This window comes from Chiloscyllium plagiosum, chromosome 3 (assembly GCF_004010195.1).
Source record: "Chiloscyllium plagiosum isolate BGI_BamShark_2017 chromosome 3, ASM401019v2, whole genome shotgun sequence".
Taxonomy (NCBI): Eukaryota; Metazoa; Chordata; class Chondrichthyes; order Orectolobiformes; family Hemiscylliidae; genus Chiloscyllium; species Chiloscyllium plagiosum.
In genome coordinates this window covers 39,928,197-39,947,012 of record NC_057712.1, presented here as the reverse complement: position 1 = coordinate 39,947,012, position 18,816 = coordinate 39,928,197, and the positions used below count along the sequence as shown (strand labels likewise).

At 40.9% G+C, this 18,816-nt stretch overlaps 1 protein-coding gene across 1 annotated transcript in view; it reads right to left on the bottom strand.

Moving 5' to 3' along the window:
* The window catches only part of heatr5b (HEAT repeat containing 5B), a 121,996-nt gene that overhangs the window by 85,881 nt on the left and 17,299 nt on the right, over positions 1 to 18,816 (bottom strand). The window contains exons 5-8 of the mRNA XM_043680648.1: positions 16,401 to 16,550; positions 14,943 to 15,114; positions 9,992 to 10,149; positions 3,436 to 3,685 (exon numbers count right to left, since the gene is read on the bottom strand). Coding sequence (XP_043536583.1) covers positions 3,436 to 3,685; positions 9,992 to 10,149; positions 14,943 to 15,114; positions 16,401 to 16,550 — 730 coding nt within the window. The remainder of the gene's footprint in view (positions 1 to 3,435; positions 3,686 to 9,991; positions 10,150 to 14,942; positions 15,115 to 16,400; positions 16,551 to 18,816) is intronic.

Here is an 18,816-nt window from a genome sequence, read left to right as displayed (position 1 = left end):
CCTCTTTGTTACTTTTTCAAAAAAACCTCAATCAATTTTGTGAGACATGATTTCCCACGCACAAAGCCATGTTGACTATCCCTAATCAGTCCTTGCCTCTCCAAATACATGTACATCCTGTCCCTCAGGATTCCCTCCCAACAACTTGCCCACCACCGACATCAGGCTATAGAGTGGTCTATAGTTCCCTGGCTTGTCCTTATCACCCTTCTTAAATAATGGTACCATGTTTGCCAACCTCTAGTCTTTTGGCACCTCACCTGTGACCATCGATGATACAAATATCTTAGCATGGAGTCCAGCCATCACTTCCTTAGCTTCCCACAGAGTTCTAGGGTACATTTGATTACGCCCTGGGGATTTATCCACTTTTATGCGTTTCAAGATATATAGCACTTCCTCCTCTGTAATATGAACCTTTTTCAAGATGCCAGCATCTTTTTCCGCACATTCTATATTTTCAATGTCCTTCGCCACACTGCATACACCGATAGAAAATACTCACTTAGTATTTCCCCCATCTCCTGCAGCTCCATACAAAGGCTGCCTTGCTGAAGTTTGAGGGGCCCTATTCGCTCCCTACTTATCCTTTTGCCCTTACTGTATTTGTAAATACCTTTTGGATTCTCCTTAACTCTTTGCCAAAGCTATCTCATGTCCCCTTTTTGCCCTCCTGATTTCCCTCTTAAGTATACTCCTACTGCCTTTATACTCTAAGGACTCACTCGATTTCTCCTGTCTATACCTGACATATGCTTTCTTCTTTTTCTTAATTAAACCCTCAATTTCTCTAGTCATCCAGCATTCCCTACACCTACCATACTATCCTTTCACCCTGACAGGAATATACGTTCGCTGGTCTATCGTTATCTCATTTCTGAAGGCTTCCCATTTTCCAGATGTTACTTTACCTGCGAACATTTGTGCTCAATCAGCTTTTGAAAGTTCTTGCCTAATACCGTCAAACTTAGCCTTCCTCCAATTTAGAACTTCGTCTGTTAGATCCTTTTCCATCACTATTTTAAAACTACTAGAATTATGGTCGCTGGTCCCAAAGTGCTACCCTATTGACACCTCAGTCACCTGCCCTGCCTTATTTCCCAACAGTAGGACAAGTTTTGCACCTTCTCTTGTAGGTACATCCACATACTGAATCAGAAAATTTTCTTGTACACACTTAACAAATTCCTCTCCATCTAAACCCTTAACACGATGGCAATCCCAGTCAATGTTTGTTAAAATCCCCTACCATAACTACCCTATTATTCTTACAGATAAATGATATCTCCTTACAAATTTATTTCTCTATTTCCCTCTAATAGGGGGTATATAATACAATCCCAATAAGGTGATCATCCCTTTCTTATTTCTCAGTTCCACCCAAATAACTTCCCTGGATGTACTTCTGGGAATATCCTCCCTCAGCACAGCTGTAATGCTATCCTTTATCAAAAATGCCACTCACCCTCCTCTCTTGACTCCCTTTCTATCCTTTCTATAGTATTTATATGCTGGAATATTAAGTTGTAAGCCCTGTCTATCCCTGAGCCACATTTCTGTAATTGCTAGGATATCCCAGTGCCATTTTCCTAACCATGCCCTGAGTTCATCTGCCTTCCCTGTTCGGCCCCTTGCATTGAAATAAATGCAGTTTAATTTATCAGTCCTACCTTGTTCTTTGCCCTGACTGTTTAACTCACTTCTTTTCTCAACTGCACCAGTCTCAGATTGATTTCTTCCTTACCATCTCCCTGGGTCCCACGCCCCCCACCCAGAAACATCTGTCTGTGCCCCTGACTAGAGAGTCCCCTAGCACAATCAATATCTTGGAACCCGATGTACCCCTCATTGCATTAGAGCCAGTCTTGATACCGAGGAGAAAGTGAGGTCTGCAGACGCTGGAGATCAAAGCTGAAACTTTATTGCTGGAACAGCACAGCAGGTCAGGCAGCATCTAGGGAACAGAAGATTCGACGTTTCGGGCACATGCCCTTCTTCAGGAAGAAGGGCATGTGCCCGAAACGTCGAATCTTCTGTTCCCTAGATGCTGCCTGACCTGCTGTGCTGTTCCAGCAATAAAGTTTCAGCCAGTCTTGATACCAGAAACTTGGCTGTTTGTGCGATATTCCCCTGAAAGTCCATCACCCCCTACATTTTCCAAAACAGCATACTTGTTTGAAATGGGGATAGCTACAGAAGACTCCTGTACTACCCAACTACCTCTCCTACCTTTCTTGGAATTAACCCATCTATCTAACAGTATCTGTGGCTTTTCCCCCTTCCTATAACTGCCATCCATCTGACCCCCTAGCTCTTGTAAATTCCTCACTGCCTGTAATTGTTGCTCCAAGTGATCCATTCGATCTGACAGGATTCACAACCAACGACATTTATTGCAGATATAATCCTCAGTAACCCTTAAACTCTCCTGAAACTCCCACATCCGACAAGAAGAGCATATTACTCTACCAAAGCCCATTTTTCTCCGTCCAATCTACAGATCCAAAAAATATCATCTTATTGCTCTGTAAAACACTGCTCCAGGCTAACTTAATACATATGGCTTATATTTTTTAAATTTACTCAAGAGATCTATCCCAATAAAAACACCAAAAAAAGGTGGGTAGCACGGTGGCACAGTTGTTAGCACTGCTGCCTCACAGCACCAGAGACGCAGGTTCAATTCCCGCCTCAGGCAACTGTCTGTGTGGAGTTTGCACATTCTCCCAGTGTCTGCGTGGGTTTCTTCCGGGTGCTCCAAAAATGTGCAGGTTAGGTGAATTGGCCATGCTAAATTGCCCATAGTGTTAGGTGAAGGGGTAAATGTAGGGGAATGGGTCTGGGTGGGTTGCTCTTCGGAGGGTCGGTGTGGACTTGTTGGGCCGAAGGGTCTGTTTCCACACTGTAGGTAATCTAATCATAATCAAGAAAGAACCCACTCTACTCACTAATGTACATTTACAGCCAGGCTATACTTAAAACTATTTACTTATCTGTTTCTGTGCTTTGACCTCTCCCAAACAGGTTCCTCCAAGATCAGTTGTGAATTTCACTTTGTTTTCTGGATCAGATCTGACCCAGGGAGTTCACAAAGCCCATGAAAGACCAAGAAACACTAGACATGAGCAAATACATTTTCTCAACTCTTTCACCATATCTTGTCGGACTAAATTATGGAGATAATGGTATTAAAATGAACCATTTAGGAAAATGAACAGGAGGAAATGGGACTAACTAGATAACTGGAGCTAGAAATGGGCTAAATAGTGTCCTTCTGATTCTTTGAAGTTATCGGCATAGTTCACATCCAATGCTAGAAAAATAGCTTCAAATAGAGACAGTCATATACTGTTATGGGAAATGAGGAAGGGAATGGTATGATTTGAATACCTCTTTTAGAGAAGGCTGAATGGTCACTTTCTATCTTTCTCTTACCCACTGTCTTCATTTGTTTGGCAATGGCCTGACAGACATCCTTTGCAGCTGCTATCTGAGCCTTTTCACCAAGGATGCTGCCCACAGTCGCTCGAAGAATGAATGAGACACAACGCCGAGAGTATACTGCTTCCACATGACTTTGGGTGGCCCGGGGATGTGACACAAGCTCTAGGACATGGGTAAGGAATGTCGCAAAGTTACGCTCCAGCCACTGTCCCCCAAGTGTGGTGACAAAAACAACATAAGCCTGAAACAAAGGCAATAGAAAAGGATTAACCAAAGAATTAAAGACATGCAACATCCTTTCTGTCCTCACTTATTGTAGGCAAATTATGTTTATAATTTTCCATTGCCATTGAAGTCCATTTCAAAACCACTGTTTGTAACAAATGAATCATTCCAGTGCATTTCAAAAGCTGCAAATTCAAAGGTGGCTATTATTATTGTGAAACTGGAACATGGGGCCAGCGACATAGATGAGCAGTGGCAAAGATAGGGATTATGCCTGAAATGTCAATTCTCCTGCTCCTGGGATGCTGCCTGACCTGCTGCGCTTTTCCAGCACTACACTCTCAACAACGGCAAAGATAGACAAAAAATGTAGGTGTTGAAGTATTCATGAGAAACACCTCATCCACACTTTTTCACAGTGTACGTTTTCACATAGCCAGAACTGGTGCAGCTCAGGAAGGCACTGCAAAGACCCACTGCCTAATGCACTATACCAGCATTGATGGATGTGGTCACAATTAGGATCAAACGGTGAGGGGAAGCTTCAGAATCACCGAATCATACAATAGAGAGTGATTAAGTGTAAGTGTGCTCTTGCAGTCCTGCAGACTTCCCTTTCTGATGCTTATTCAATGTATTTTGAAAATTATTGACTAAGTTTGCACTCTTTCAGAAGTTTGGTACCATCATTTGAAAGTGCTCATAGTTCGTGAGAAGATTTGTAGCTCGGGTGCTCGTTGTTGTGTCTTTGTCTCTGAACTCATTCAATACAACAAGAGATTTCAAGTCATGCAGCAGCTACTGAAGTATTAATTATTTGAATTGATTTATAGGTGAAAACTTTGTTTTTGTTCCAGAACAACGGAATGAGGACATGCCACAACCCAAAGGACTAGCCACGTTACCATACATCAAGAACATTTCTGAACTGACAGCCAGACTACTGCGACCACTAGGACTCATAACAGCACACAAACCAACAGCCACTCTCAGACAACAACTCACCAGGACGAAGGACCCGATACCCAGCATGAGCAAAACCAACGTAGTGTACAAAATCCCATGCAAGGACTACACAAAACACTACATAGGACAAACAGGAAGACAGCTAACGATCCGAATCCATGAACACCAACTAGCCATGAAACGACACGACCAGCTATCCTTAGTAGCCACACACGCAGATGACAAGCAACATGAATTCGACTGGGACAACACTACTATCATAGGGCAAGCCAGACAGAGAACAGCCAGGGAATTCCTAGAGGCATGGCACTCATCCACAGATTCTATCAACAAACACATCGACCTGGACCCAATATACCGGCCACTGCAGCGGACAGCTGAAACTGACAACCGGAAGCTGCAGAGACAAACCACTACAAATGCCAGAGGAAACATCACAGAAGCGCTTCACAGGAGGCTCCCAAGCACTGAGGATGTCACCTAGACAGGGGACGAAATGTCTGCAACACAAATTCCCAGCTTGGCGAACAGAACTACAACAAGAAAATGCTCATGTTCTGGAACAAAAAAAGCAAAGTTTTCACCTATAAATCAATTCAAATAATTAATACTTCAGTAACTGCTGCATGACTTAATATCTCTGCTGATATATTTGTTGTATTGGATGAGTTCAGAGACAAAAACACATAATGACACAAAGATACACCTACTTTTCTGATTACAGCTGACCTTTGTTCAGGAGATCAGGATATAAAATTAGTTTGGTTACAGCAGAGGAACAGTAGGAGAAGAAAATCATTAGTAGGAGCCATCTCTCCATGCCTCCTAACACTACCCACAATGTAGAAGAAAGGATACAAAGAGAAATATTGGGTTTGACATATGATCTGGAAAAATCCAAATCAGTGATCTGGATGAGTAACTCAGAACGCTTTTTGAAAAAGTTACTTACAGCATGTACTGGGACCAACCAGAGGGCAGGTTATGTTAGACTTGGTATTGCATAATATAACAGATTAATGACCTCACAGCTACCACACCCACCCCCAGGTAACAGTACCCGCAAGATCACTAAATTTTATATCTAGTTGGAAAGGGAGAAACCTGGGGCTGACTATTATCTTAAACTTAAATAAAAACAACTACGCTGACATGAAATCTGAGCTAGGTAAAGTTAACTGGCATATTAAGGTGGGGATAGATCAAAGAGACACAGTGACAGACATTTAAGGAGATGTTTCAGAATGAGAATAAGTATATTTCTACTCAAAGTTCTAAAAGAAGGACTCACCATTCATTGTTAACTGAAGAATTTAAGAAAATCATAATACTGAAGAAAAAAGCAAAACTACAAAAAGGTGAGTAGCAGCTCAAATGAATGGTCAGAATATAAAGAATGGCTGAGAATGACTAATCAGGAGAAAGAAATTAGAGTGAGAGAGGAAGCTAGCCAGGAATTTGAAAACAGATAGCAAAAATTTCACTTGATAAATATAATGGAAAAGAGGAAGTAAACTCAGTGTTGGTCCTCTCAAGGGTGAGGATGGGGAGCTAGTAGTAGACAAAAAGGAAATTATGATTGAAATTGACAAACGTTGCTTCTGTCTCCACAGCACAAAAACATACAAAAAACATTCAATTATTAGCTGCAAATCAGGGGGTGGAAGAGATAGACACTTAGAGAAATTATAATCACTTGGGAGGCAGAATTAATCAAACTGATGGTGTTGTGAGCTTGCAAGTCTCCGAGCGCAAATGTACGTCTTCCTAGGAACTTTTTTTTAAAAACAAAGGCCATTCTGTTGATACTTATTTTCCAACATTTCCTAAATTCAGGAAAGTTCAATCAGACTTGAAAATAGAAAATGCAACCGATCTATTGAGGAAGGGAAGGAAATTAAAAAAAAACAAAGTTCAGTTGCATCACACTGTAAACGTTTGCTATAAATTCTGTGTCTTATGATCTTATACTCCACAACTACCTGAAGACGCAGCGGTGCTCCGAAAGCTAGTGCTGCCAAATAAACCTGTTGGACTATAACCTGCTGTTGTGCGATTTTTAACTTTATACACCCCAGTCCAACACCGGCTTCTCCAAATCATAGGCCAGTTAGTTTGACATCTACTGTGGAAAAGATGTTAAAAATTGATTGAAGAGGCTATAACTGGGTATTTAGAAAGTCTCAAGGTAATCAGGAAGAGTCAGCACGATTTCATCAAACGAAAATCATGTTTAACCAATTTATTGGAACTCGTTGAAGGAGCAAATTGTACTGTGGATAATTGGAGCCTGTAGATACATTATGTGTGGATTTCCAGAAGGCATTTGATAAGGCACATCAAATGTTATTGCAGAACATAAAAGCGCATGGTGTAGGGGTAAGATATTAGCATGGATAGGAGATTGGATGGCAGCATACACAGGGTATGCAAGAATGGCTTTTTGTCTAATTGGCAGGGTGCAACAAGTGAGTCTCACAGGGATCTAGGATGCAGCCTCAACATTTTATCATTTACATTGATGGCTTAGACAAGGGCAGTAAAGGCATGGTAGCTAAATTTGCAGATGACACAAAGATTGCTAGGAATATATATTGTGAAGACAATACCAAAGTCTGCATACGGATAAAAGATAATTGAGTGAGTGGACAAAAATGTGGGAGGTGGAGTATCATGTGGGAAAATGTTAATTTGTTCATTTTGGAAGACAGAATAAAAATAACCAGAGATTGACAGAAGAGGGATTTAAGCATTCTTGTGCAGGAGTCATAAAACATTAGTATGCAGTACAGCATGAGATCAAGGAGACTAATGGAATGTCATCTTTCATTTTGAGAAGAACTGATACAAAGGTGAGGATACTATGCTTCAATTATACAGAGTATTGGTGAGACCACATCTCGAATACTGAATGCAGTTTTGGTCTCCTTACTTGAAGTCAGAATGATCCCTCCCATAGCTGGAAAAGTAACTTTTAATTATGTTAGCCCTTTTGGAAACATATCAATATATTAGTGACTCTTCTCAAGGATGATACTTTTCAGAGAAAGGGGTTTCTGAAATTCGCAGTCATCACCTGCAAAACCTTGTAATTCATCAGCTATAGTATTAAATCTAGAGCAACTCTAAATCAACAATGCTACTTTTAGAATGTTTTTCTTACCCTAATTAATCATACACATGATATTATATCTGAAGGCAACTCTGAAGCTTGATTGGTCAGCTGATCTGTACGGGCCCATTGTGTCTTACCATTCTCCAAGTCCAGTTTTATTTCTGCCTTAAAGATGGTTTACTCAACAGCATGGGTTTCTCACAAAAGAAAGCAACAATATAAATTATGCAAGCTATTTTACATGGAATACAACTCTCATCAGTTATAAATTGCTGGCATCACCACGCCCAAAACAATCAATTTTTAAATATTTTTCACAATGTTTACCAGGATTGCAGCCTTCTAAAATCTTTTTTCTCAGCTTCCAATCATCACCAACCTCCTACATTGTGCCAGCTCTAACTCCAGCCAGAAAACTATTTGACCCCGATTCCCATTGATTCCAGTTTTCCTGGGGTTCCTTGATGCTACACAGTCCCATGCAGCCTTGCTGTCCAGGGCTGTCAACCCCACCTCACCTCACCTCTCCAATTCTTTTGTCCATGTTGGGCCAAGGCTTTAATGAGGTTGGGAACTGAGTGGCCCTGGCAGAACCCAAACTAGGAATCCGTGAGCAAGTCATGATGATCAATTGCCACTTGATAGCACTGCTGATTGACATCTTCCATCAATTTACTGATAATTGAGAGTAGACTGCTGGGGCAGTAATTGGCCAGGTTGGACAAGCCTTGTTTTAAGGACCAGACATCACTGGGCAACTTTTCATTGTCTTTAGAAGTGAGTGATGTAGTTGTATCTGGTACAGCCTATGCAGGTCTGGAAGAGAGACTGAAAGGGTGATAATTGGCTAATATGTATCTTGCTTTTTTACCCTGTTATTTTGACTGGACATTTGCAGGCAACTTATCACATGTCAGGGTAGATGTAGCTGTACTGGAATAACTTGACATGGGCTCAACTAGTTCTGGAGTACAAATAAAAACTGAAAGAACTGTGAATGCTGGAAATCAGACAGGGTCATTGAACCTGAAACATTAACTCTCCAAAAATGCTGCCAGACCTGCTGAGACTTTCCAGCAACTTCTGTTTTTTTTCCTGGAGTAAAATCTTCACTACTACTGCCAGAACATTATTGAGGTCATAGCCTTTGCTGTATCCAGTGCCTTCAGCTATTCTTGATATCATGTGGAGTGAAACTGAATACTGATGTCTTTGATAGAGGATGACAGAGATGGATCATCCACTTGGCACTTTCGGCAGAATGTGTATATTTTAATTGAGCTTTCATTAGGCTCCTTATAAATAGATACAAACTGAAGCTGGTTGTTGGGTTAGGGGATTTGTGCTTGTAATGTATAACTCCAAGGTGAACTATAAATGTAGGAAGATTGGCTCCAGTATTTCCTTTACCACATATGTTTTCATTAAGAAAACGAGTCCCAGCTCCCACTCCACAGTCCCATGCCTTTTAGGAGAAAGACAGTGGAGAAATCGAACAGCAAAGTCAGAGAGTTTAGAAATTGCAGCAACACTGGAGATACAAGAAGAAACAGTAACCACTGAGAGGAAAAAACAGAAGAATAGCATTTCCATTTCTAATTCAGACCGTCAAAGTCACTTTGGATAAAAGACAGATGATTATGAAAAAGCTGGAGTAGAGGAACAGAGTGGATTTTAGATGAGTGAACTTTACAAGTAAGGATATGTGGCAGAGTTAAAGGAGGGAAACAGGACATTTTACATAACATTCCTGAGCAAGAATAGAGGTTACCAAAAAAACTGAACAACACTATGAACAGACTTCCAGTGAGGTGAGATGGTTCAATGAAATCATAGCTGCTTAAATAGTAAAACAAATACAAAATACTGCAGATGATAGAAATAAAAGCAAACAAAAAAGATAGAAAATATTCAGCTAGCATAGGGAGAGAGCGGGAGAAAGAAAGAAACACTAAGCATTTCATGTCCATTTTTTTGTCTAAATGGACAGATAACTCAGGGTGGCTGATATCATGCTGACAGTTTCAAATCACATGATCAAGAAAGAAGCAGCCTTTCCAAGTGAGACGTTCCTGAAAGATAAACAGTAGCTAACTGAACACTAAAATAAACTTGCAATATTGCAGAGGCTGGGAATATGAAATAAATGAAAGTCAGATTAGGTTCTAATTCCTAGCCCTCATTTAAAAACACCTTTCCAGCTCTGCGCCATATTTAGTTCTGCCACCTGAAGTTGCTCACCTGTGTTACGCCAACTCGCACCTCTCGGCTGACAGACCCACCACCTTTCAGCATCTCTCCACCACTCCTCAGGAATCCCGTACCACCACGCAGAAATCCTGTTGTCAACAGTTCCAAGACCTCCTCCAGGGTGGCACGCTTTACGTTCTGCCGCATCACTAGAAAGAAAATGTGTATATTTAACTATATGATTGATAGCAGAAGTGGCTGAATAAGCTGGGTTCTTTTCTCAAGGAAAATGAAGGCTGAGGTGTGACCTGGCAAAGGTCTATAAAATTATGAAGGCATTAGATAAAGCAAGAGACAATGTCTCCATTTGCAAGGATGAGAAAAAGTTGGGTCCAGTTAAATACAAGATGGTCACTAATAATTCCAATTGGAAATTCAGGAAAACACTCAAAAAGAGAGGTTAAAACATGGAACTTGCTATTCCAGGGAGGAAGGCAGCAAAACATCTGCAGGAATTGTACAGAAGGAATTGTTAGTATGGTTAGATTAGGTGGGGGAAGAAGCCTGTGTGGAATATAAACACTGGTGTGGAGTTGTTAGGCAGTGTTTTGGTTCAGGATTGTATGTCTGACGTCAGAATGTCTATCCTAAATGATGATGGAATTAGCAGTAATAAATTTACACAGGATTAAAGAAAAGGCAGAGAAGAAAATTGTATCCAGAAAGTAGTGTTTTAAAAATATGCATGATAGACCTTTAATATCTCCAGGTTGCTAAAGAATGCAGATGTCCATTTGACAAAAAAAAGTTTTTGGAATAATCTCTAAGGAAGCACACATATCAGTGCCTTTCCAGATCCTTCTGGAATGTGCAGACAGTGCAGAAAACTTTTTTTGAAGTAGATGTGCCATTTCTCATTGAATATCCGAGTTGTCTTGAGAAGGACTGAATGGTGAACACCTGCTTCTATTTTTTCTAGAGTACATGCTATTTTAGATCTCGTAATATGTAAAAAGCTAATTAACCATTTTGTTGCAAAAGGACCTTTAAGAATGAGTGACCACTTAACACAGAACATGGCATTACATTTGAAAATAAGGCAGTTAATTCTGGGTGTTAAATTTGAATAAGGGAAATAATGAAAGCATGAGGCACAAGTATGGCTGAGATTGATTGGCAAAGTAGGATAAAAAAATGACTTGACACAATCAATAGATGATCTTTACAGAACTATTACTTATAGCAACTATACATTTCCTCAAGGTGTAAAAACCACAAAGACCAGTAACTATGGCTAACAAAAGTAGTTTAGGATTGTACAAGACTGACAGTAAAAAGCTCCCAGATATAGCAGTAATTTTGAGGATTGGGATGTTCATTGATACGACAAAGGACAACAAAAATATTGATAAGGAAATGTAAAATAGAACCTAAATGCAACCCAACAAACAAACAGTGACTGTGAAAGCTTCGATGTACCTAAAAGAGGTTTGGCTAAAACACTTGTAGGTCCATTAAAGGAAAAGTCATGAAAATGTATAATGGGGAATAGAGAAATGGCAGAGAAGCTAAATGATTGCCTTGTGTCTGTTTTCACTGAGAAAAATACCAAAAAGGTACCAGAACTAGAGATGCAAGTGGTTATAAAGACTGAGGAGTTGAAGGAAACTTGTACTAGCAAGAATAGAGGACTGGAGAAATTATTGGGGCTGAAAGTTGATAAATCTCCAAAATCTGATGGTCAACATTTCAGAGTGCTCGAGTGGTTCAACTATCTATAGACATTCTATTGATCTACATTCTAAAGAATTCTATAGATTCTTTAATGATTTCTACAGATTGGAAGGTAGAAATGTAAACATACTGTTTAAGAAGAGAATGAGAGAACACACCGGGAAATACAGACTGTTAGACTTACATTAGTAATACAGAAAATGCTAGAATCTATTATAATGGATAAGATAAATGGACATCTGGTTGTCAATGACTTGATTGGATATAGACAGTAAGGGTTCTCTTATTCACTCATGAGCTGTGGATATCGTTGCCTGGGCCAGCATTTATTGCTGTCCCTGGCTGCCTTTGAGAAGGTAGTGGTAAGCTGCCACTTGAACCACTGTAGTCCACACACTGAACTAACCCACAGTGTCCTTAGGGACAGAATTCCAGGGTTTTGGCCCTTTTGAAGGAACAGCAGTATATTTCCAAGTCAGGATGGTAAGTAGCTTGAAGGGGAACTTGCAGGTGGTGGTGATCCCATATACCTGCTGCTCTTGGCCTTCTAGATGGAAGGTGTCATGGGTTTGGAAGCTGCCGTCCAAGAATCTTTAGTGAATTTCTGATGTGCGTCTTGCAGAAAGTACACACTGCTGCTACTGAACATCGGTGGTGGAAGGAGTGGATGCTTGTGGGTATGATGCCAATTAGTGGGCTGCTTTGTCCTGTATGGTGTTAAGCTTCTTTGAGTTTTGTTTATTGTTGGAATTTGTAAGGTCCATAGGCCTTTGCACTATCCAGTGCCTCCAACTATTTTTTGATATCACATGGAGAGAATCGAATTGGTGGAAGACTGAGGACCATTGAAGGAGACAGAGATAGATCCAGGCAAGAGGGGATTATTCCAAAAGACTCCTGATTTGTGCCTTGTAGATGGTGGACAGGCTTTAGGGAGTCAGATAGTGAGTTACTCTCCACAATATTCTGAGCTTCTGACCTGTTCTTGTCGCCACTGTGCTACGTGACGAGTCAATTGAACTTCTGGTCAATGGTAACCACAAGGATGTTGATAGTGGAGGAGTTCAGTGATGGTAACATCTTTGAATGTCAAGGGGTGATGATTAGATTGTCTGTTCTTGAAAATGGTCATTGCCTGGCATTTGTGCGGCATGAATGTTATTTGCCATTTGTCAGCCCAAGCCTGGATATTGTTAGTATCTTGTTACATTTGATCGTGGACTGCTTCAGTATCTGAGTCATTGCAAATGGTGCTGAACATTGTGCAATCATCGGTAAACATCTCCAATTTTGACCTTATGACAGAGGAAGGTCACTGATGGAGCAGCTGAAGATGGTTGAGCCCAGGACACTACCTGAGGAACTCCTGCAAAGAGGTCCTGAGCTGAGGTGACTGACCTCCAATAAACACAACCATCTTCCTTTGTACCAGATATGACTCCAACTAGCAGAGAATTTGCCCGATACCCATTGATTCCAGTTTTGCTAGGGTCCCTTGATGTCACACTCTGTCAAATGCAATCCTCATGTCAAAGGGTGTCACTCTTGCCTCACCTCTGGAATTCAGCTCTTTTGTCCCTGTTTGAACAAGGCTGTAATGAGGTCCGGAAGTGAGTGGCCCTGGTGGAACCCAAACTGGATGTTAGTGAACTGGTGCTGATGGATAGCACTGTTGATGACACCTTCCATCGCTTTACTAATGATCAAGAGTAGACTGATGGGGTTGGGTTGGATTTATCCTGCTTTTTGTGCATATAAGGTAGACCTGGGTAATTTTCTACGTTATCGGGTAGATGTTGCAACTGTACGGGAGCAACTTGGCTAGGGGAGTGGCAAGTTCTGGAGCACAAGTCTTCAGTACTACTGCCAGAATGTTGCCAAGGTCTGTAGCCTTTGCATTATCCCATGCCTCAAACCATTTCTTGATATCACATGGAGTGAATCGAATTGGCGGAAGACTGGCATCTATAATGCTGGGGACCACTGGAGGAGACAGAGATGGATCATCCACTTGCCACTTCTGGCTGAAAATTGTTGAGAGTGCTTTAGCCTCATCTTTTGCACTTAAGTGTTGGGCTCTTCCATCATTGAGGACGGGGATAATTGCGAAGCCTGAGTGGTGAATATGATGGGCCATGAGGTTCAGATTGTGGAACACAATTCTGCTGCTGTTGCTGAGCCACAGAGCCTCATGAATGCCTAGAGTCATGAATGGAAATTTGTGCTTGTTGAACTCGGGTTTTTTTTTTTGAAGATGTTACTTACAAAATTGATAAAATAGACATTGTATACTTAAGCCTTTAGATAAAGTCCCCTACAGGGTTAGGGGTTGGAAAGATAAAAGGATATGGGATAGTAGGTAATATGTCAGCATGGATTAAGCAGCATCCACAGGAAGTGATGGGCAAGAACACGGCAGAGGGAAAAGGTGAGGCTACCTTTGGTGGTTAAAAACAGATGTGTAGAGTACATCTTAAATTATAAGAGGTTGGAAAGTGTAGATCTACAAAGGAACGTGGGTGTCCTTTTCAACAACTTTTTCAAGGTTAACATGCAGCTGCATCCAGCAATTTGGAGAGGTAATGAAACACTAGCCTTTATCACAAGAGGATAAATGTGCAGGAGTAGTGAAGTCTTGGTTCTGTTTTATAGGGGCTTGGTTAGACCGCACCTGAAGTAATGTATGCAGTTTTGATCTCCTTACCTCAAGAAAGATATAATTTCCACAGAGTGAGTGCAATAAAACTTCACCAGACTTGTTCACAGGATGGCAGAACTGTCCTATAGAGGGAGATTGGGCAAAGCAGGCCTTGTTCTTTCGCGTTTCAAAGATTGAGAGGTGATCTCATTGGAATCTACGAAATCCTTAGAAAGGGATAGACAGAGTAAAGACACAATGAATCCTCTGATTGAGGAGTCTAGAACCAGGATGCACAATTTAAAAATTAGAGGGATGACTCTTGGGTCTGAAATGAGGAGAATCGTTTTTACTCAGAGGGTTGTGAATCTTTGAAACGCACTGCCACAGAGGGCTGGGGATGGGCAATCTTTCAGTTTGTTTAAGTTTGATTTTTAATTGCCGGTGGTACAGGGTTATGGGGATGTGGTGAGGAAACAGCACTGAAAATATGCAGATAGCTGTGGTTGCATTGAATGGTGAGTCAGACTCAACAGGCTGAATGACGTACTCTTGTCCATATGTTTCTACATTCTTACATTCCTATGTTCTTGGGAAACAAACCAATACACTATTTTCTGTAATGCTTACCTGCTGCTTGTTTGGGTGTTAAAGCTGTTGCCATGACAGTCCCGAGTAATTTGGACACTGCAACTCTGACCCCATAATTAGATCCTTCCAGAGCTTTAAAGCAAAGAGTAGCTAGGTTTTCCAGTTCTGTGGTCCACATGAAGACCGACTCCTTTTGTAGTTCCAGTAGACACTAGGAGATAAAAGGCATTCTCAGGAGTGCACATGCTCTCAGAAACATGTCCAACAAAAATCCATAGCCCTCCTTCTTTCCATCTCATGGCCAGAGTTTCAGACATGGATCAGTGGATACCACTCTCATCTCAAGTCAGAAAGCTGTGGATTGAAGCTGCAATCCAGAGACCTGAACATGAAATGAAGCCCGACGTTCTTGTTGCAACATCTTTCATTCACGTTCCATAGTTATAGACCAGAATCAATCATAATACATAGAGTCATAGAGATGTACAGCATGGAAACAGACCCTTCGGTCCAACCCGTCCATGCCGACCAGATATCCCAACCCAATCTAGTCCAACCTGCCAGCACCCGGCCCATATCCCTCCAAATCCTTCCTATTCATATACCCATCGAAATGCCTCTTAAATGTTGCAATTGTATCAGCCTCCACCACATCCTCTGACAGCTCATTCCATACACGTACCACCTTCTGCATAAAACAGTTGCCCCTTAGGTCTCTTTTATATCTTTCCCCTCTCACCCTAAACCCTCTAGTTCTGGACTCTCCAACCCCAAGGAAAAGACTTTGTCTATTTATCCTATCCATGCCCCTCATAATTTTGTAAACCTCTAAGGTCACCCTTCAGCCTCCGACGCTCCAGGGAAAACAACCCCAGCCTGTTCAGCCTCTCCCTGTCGCTAAGACCCTCCAACCCTGGTAACATGCTTTAAATCTTTTCTGAACCCTTTCAAGTTTCACAATATCTTTCTGATAGGAAGGAGACCAGAACTGCACGCAATATTCCAACAGGCCTAACCAATGTCCTGTACAGCCGCAACATGACCTCCCAACTCCTATACTCACATGTTTACTTATATTTAAGTATGTTATCACTGACCAAGAAAAATTGCCAAGTAATCTTTACTTTAAACACTACACAACTGATTGTCAGTAATCTAATGACCAGCCATTTTCTAACGGTCATAGTTATGCCCAAGTCAGAATTGTGAATTCAACCTCCAAACCCAGATGGATATTCCCAGAGCAGTACTGATGGAGTACACTTTATAGGAGAGGTAAAAAATTCACTGTCTCCATCCAAATAACAACAGAACATCCTTTTGGTTTCCAATCAATATTCCGCTTTAACCCAACAGCACTTCACACTGATTAACCAATCATGAAGAGACCTACCTGCATGCAAGCTGGCTGTCAACTTTCCTTTTACAACAATACTGCACCTGGAGAGTTTCTGAAAATCTGAAAAGAGGGCAAAAATTCAAAACCACATCTCTTACCTTACCAACTGCACACCGAACAGCCATGGATCGGTCAGTCAAACCTGAGCGGGCATTTTTGTAGATATCTCGATGGCAAGAAGCAGCTGCACCACCCAAACCACTGAGTACCTTCTGTAGACTCAGTAGGATTTCAGTACGACCCTGTGACTGTTCAAAATACAGAGACTTTAACGAGTAACAGACCTTCTGGGGCTTTGCACCCACAGAGTCAAGACCAAATGATGGTATTCAGATGAAGCAAGTTTCGAGATAGGTAGATAAGAACGGACTAAGACAATTTGTTTCACTTCCACGGAGGTGATAGAACTAGCCCAGATATTTAAAATTAGCATTTAAACCCCCTCATCCTAGCATTCAGAATAGCAATACCTGGTTATAATTTGCATTGAATTGAAAGGAAAAACACAAGTCACAACACTTTCTAAGCTGCTTTGACAGTGAAATTGACATATTAAATTCTCCAAAGCTCCTTGAACAGCACCTTCTAAAGCCACCTCCCACGTCTAAGGATACATGAGAGCACCTCCACTTGTAAATACCCCTCCAAGTGAGACACTATCCTGATTTAGAAATCTATTGCTGGATTAGATTCCTGGCAATCCCTCCTTAGTGGCATTATGGGTTTACCTATGCACATGGTCTGCAGCAGTACAAGAAGCGCCACCAAAGAACACTTCTTACACCTGCTTAATAATACAAGGAGGCTATCTTCACAACCATTCAAGGGCAGAATCAGCTTGTTACACACTTGGTATTGGGTAAGAATTCCTGGTGTCCCATCACAAAATCTCAGGTAGTTGGAACATCAGTAGTGTATTCCACAGGGTATGATGACAAAAGGGTCAGAGAAGATTTACTCATTCTGAAGTTATCATAGATGGAAAACAACTATTTGGGAGTGATATTGGGAAATGCTTCTGCTTCGTTACTCAGTCTGAGTGGATGACTTGATCGCAGTCTTCAAGTTTACAATAAGTGGCTGAATTGTCTGCACCAATCAGCCACATTGTTCCTTCTCAATTTTCAAGCTACTGCTACCTACAAAGTTTGACTTTTCATACCAGGAACATTGTTACCATGGCAGAACTCTAGCCTAAGCCAGAAAGTCATGGGTTCAAGCCCAACATCAATACCTGAACACACACCATAGGCTGACACTTCAAGGAAGTACATCCTCATATTCTGACCAATAATAATCCTTCAATCAATATCACTAATACGAGACATAATAATTACAATATTATTTGTGGCAGCTTACTATGTGCATATTGGCACCTGTTTCCAACATTACTGTACAACAGTGACTACACAAATTCCTGAGGTTGTGAAATGTTCTATTTAAATGCAAAACGGAGATATCAAGACAAGAGCAGAGCTTTCGCCTTTCAATTAAGGAGGTTTATCTGTTCTCAGGGAAAATAAACAACTCTATAGAGACATTCCAAGAATATGGAGGCTTACCAGCTTAAGGTGCTTGCACGTAGGCTTGGGCAATAGAGGTTAATTTAGTTCAACTCAAATTGACCAAAGTTTGTGTTTTATATTTCCCAAGTTATTAATTTAACAGCTAATGGGCCAAGGACCAGGAATAACCACTACATGCCCGAGCAGAAACAAGCTAAAGTCTGGATGCATACCTAGTTATCTGTAACTCTAGATCAGTCAGAGCTGTTAAATAAATCTGTATGAGATTTTCAAGTAAACTGAATCCATGCTATTTAATCTGTTACTTACAAATAACACAAGTAATATGACAGAATTCACTGTAGTAAGCTAATAAGGTAATATTTCAATAGAGTAGGTCAAAGGAATCATTTTAAGTACAGAATACTATACGTATTGAACAAGAATTACTATATAGTTTGTAAAGAATGAAAAAAAATTAATAGGTAGTGAATATTAAATACATAGAAATTGAACAATAAGTGGCTTGCCAAGTAACTACACATATTTTAATTCAACCCGTTTGGATATGTTTTGACATGTCTGGGGCATGTGGAACTTGAATTCAGATCCTCTGGCCCGGGGTTCGGGACACTACCACTGTGCCACAAGAGCTCTGTGATGTAGTTAGAAGTCTGGATAATTTCTTAATGCTTGGAGTTTAATGTGTTAATTTGCTGCTGTAAGCTTTCTCTGTGGGAACAAAGTATTCAGATAGTATATGACACACAGGTTCCATTTGACCTTGACCATCTGGATGACGTATCCAAAGAATGAATGAAGGCTTGTATAAAATCAGTTGAGAGAGATCTCACAGACAATTCCACTGTTCACTCCAGGGAGCATTGTGCATAAATAACTAATTTCTCTACCAATATTCCAACTACCTGAGATTTTGTGATGGGACACCAGGAATTCTTACCAAATAGCAAGTGTGTCACAAGCTAATTTAACCCAACAACAACCAATT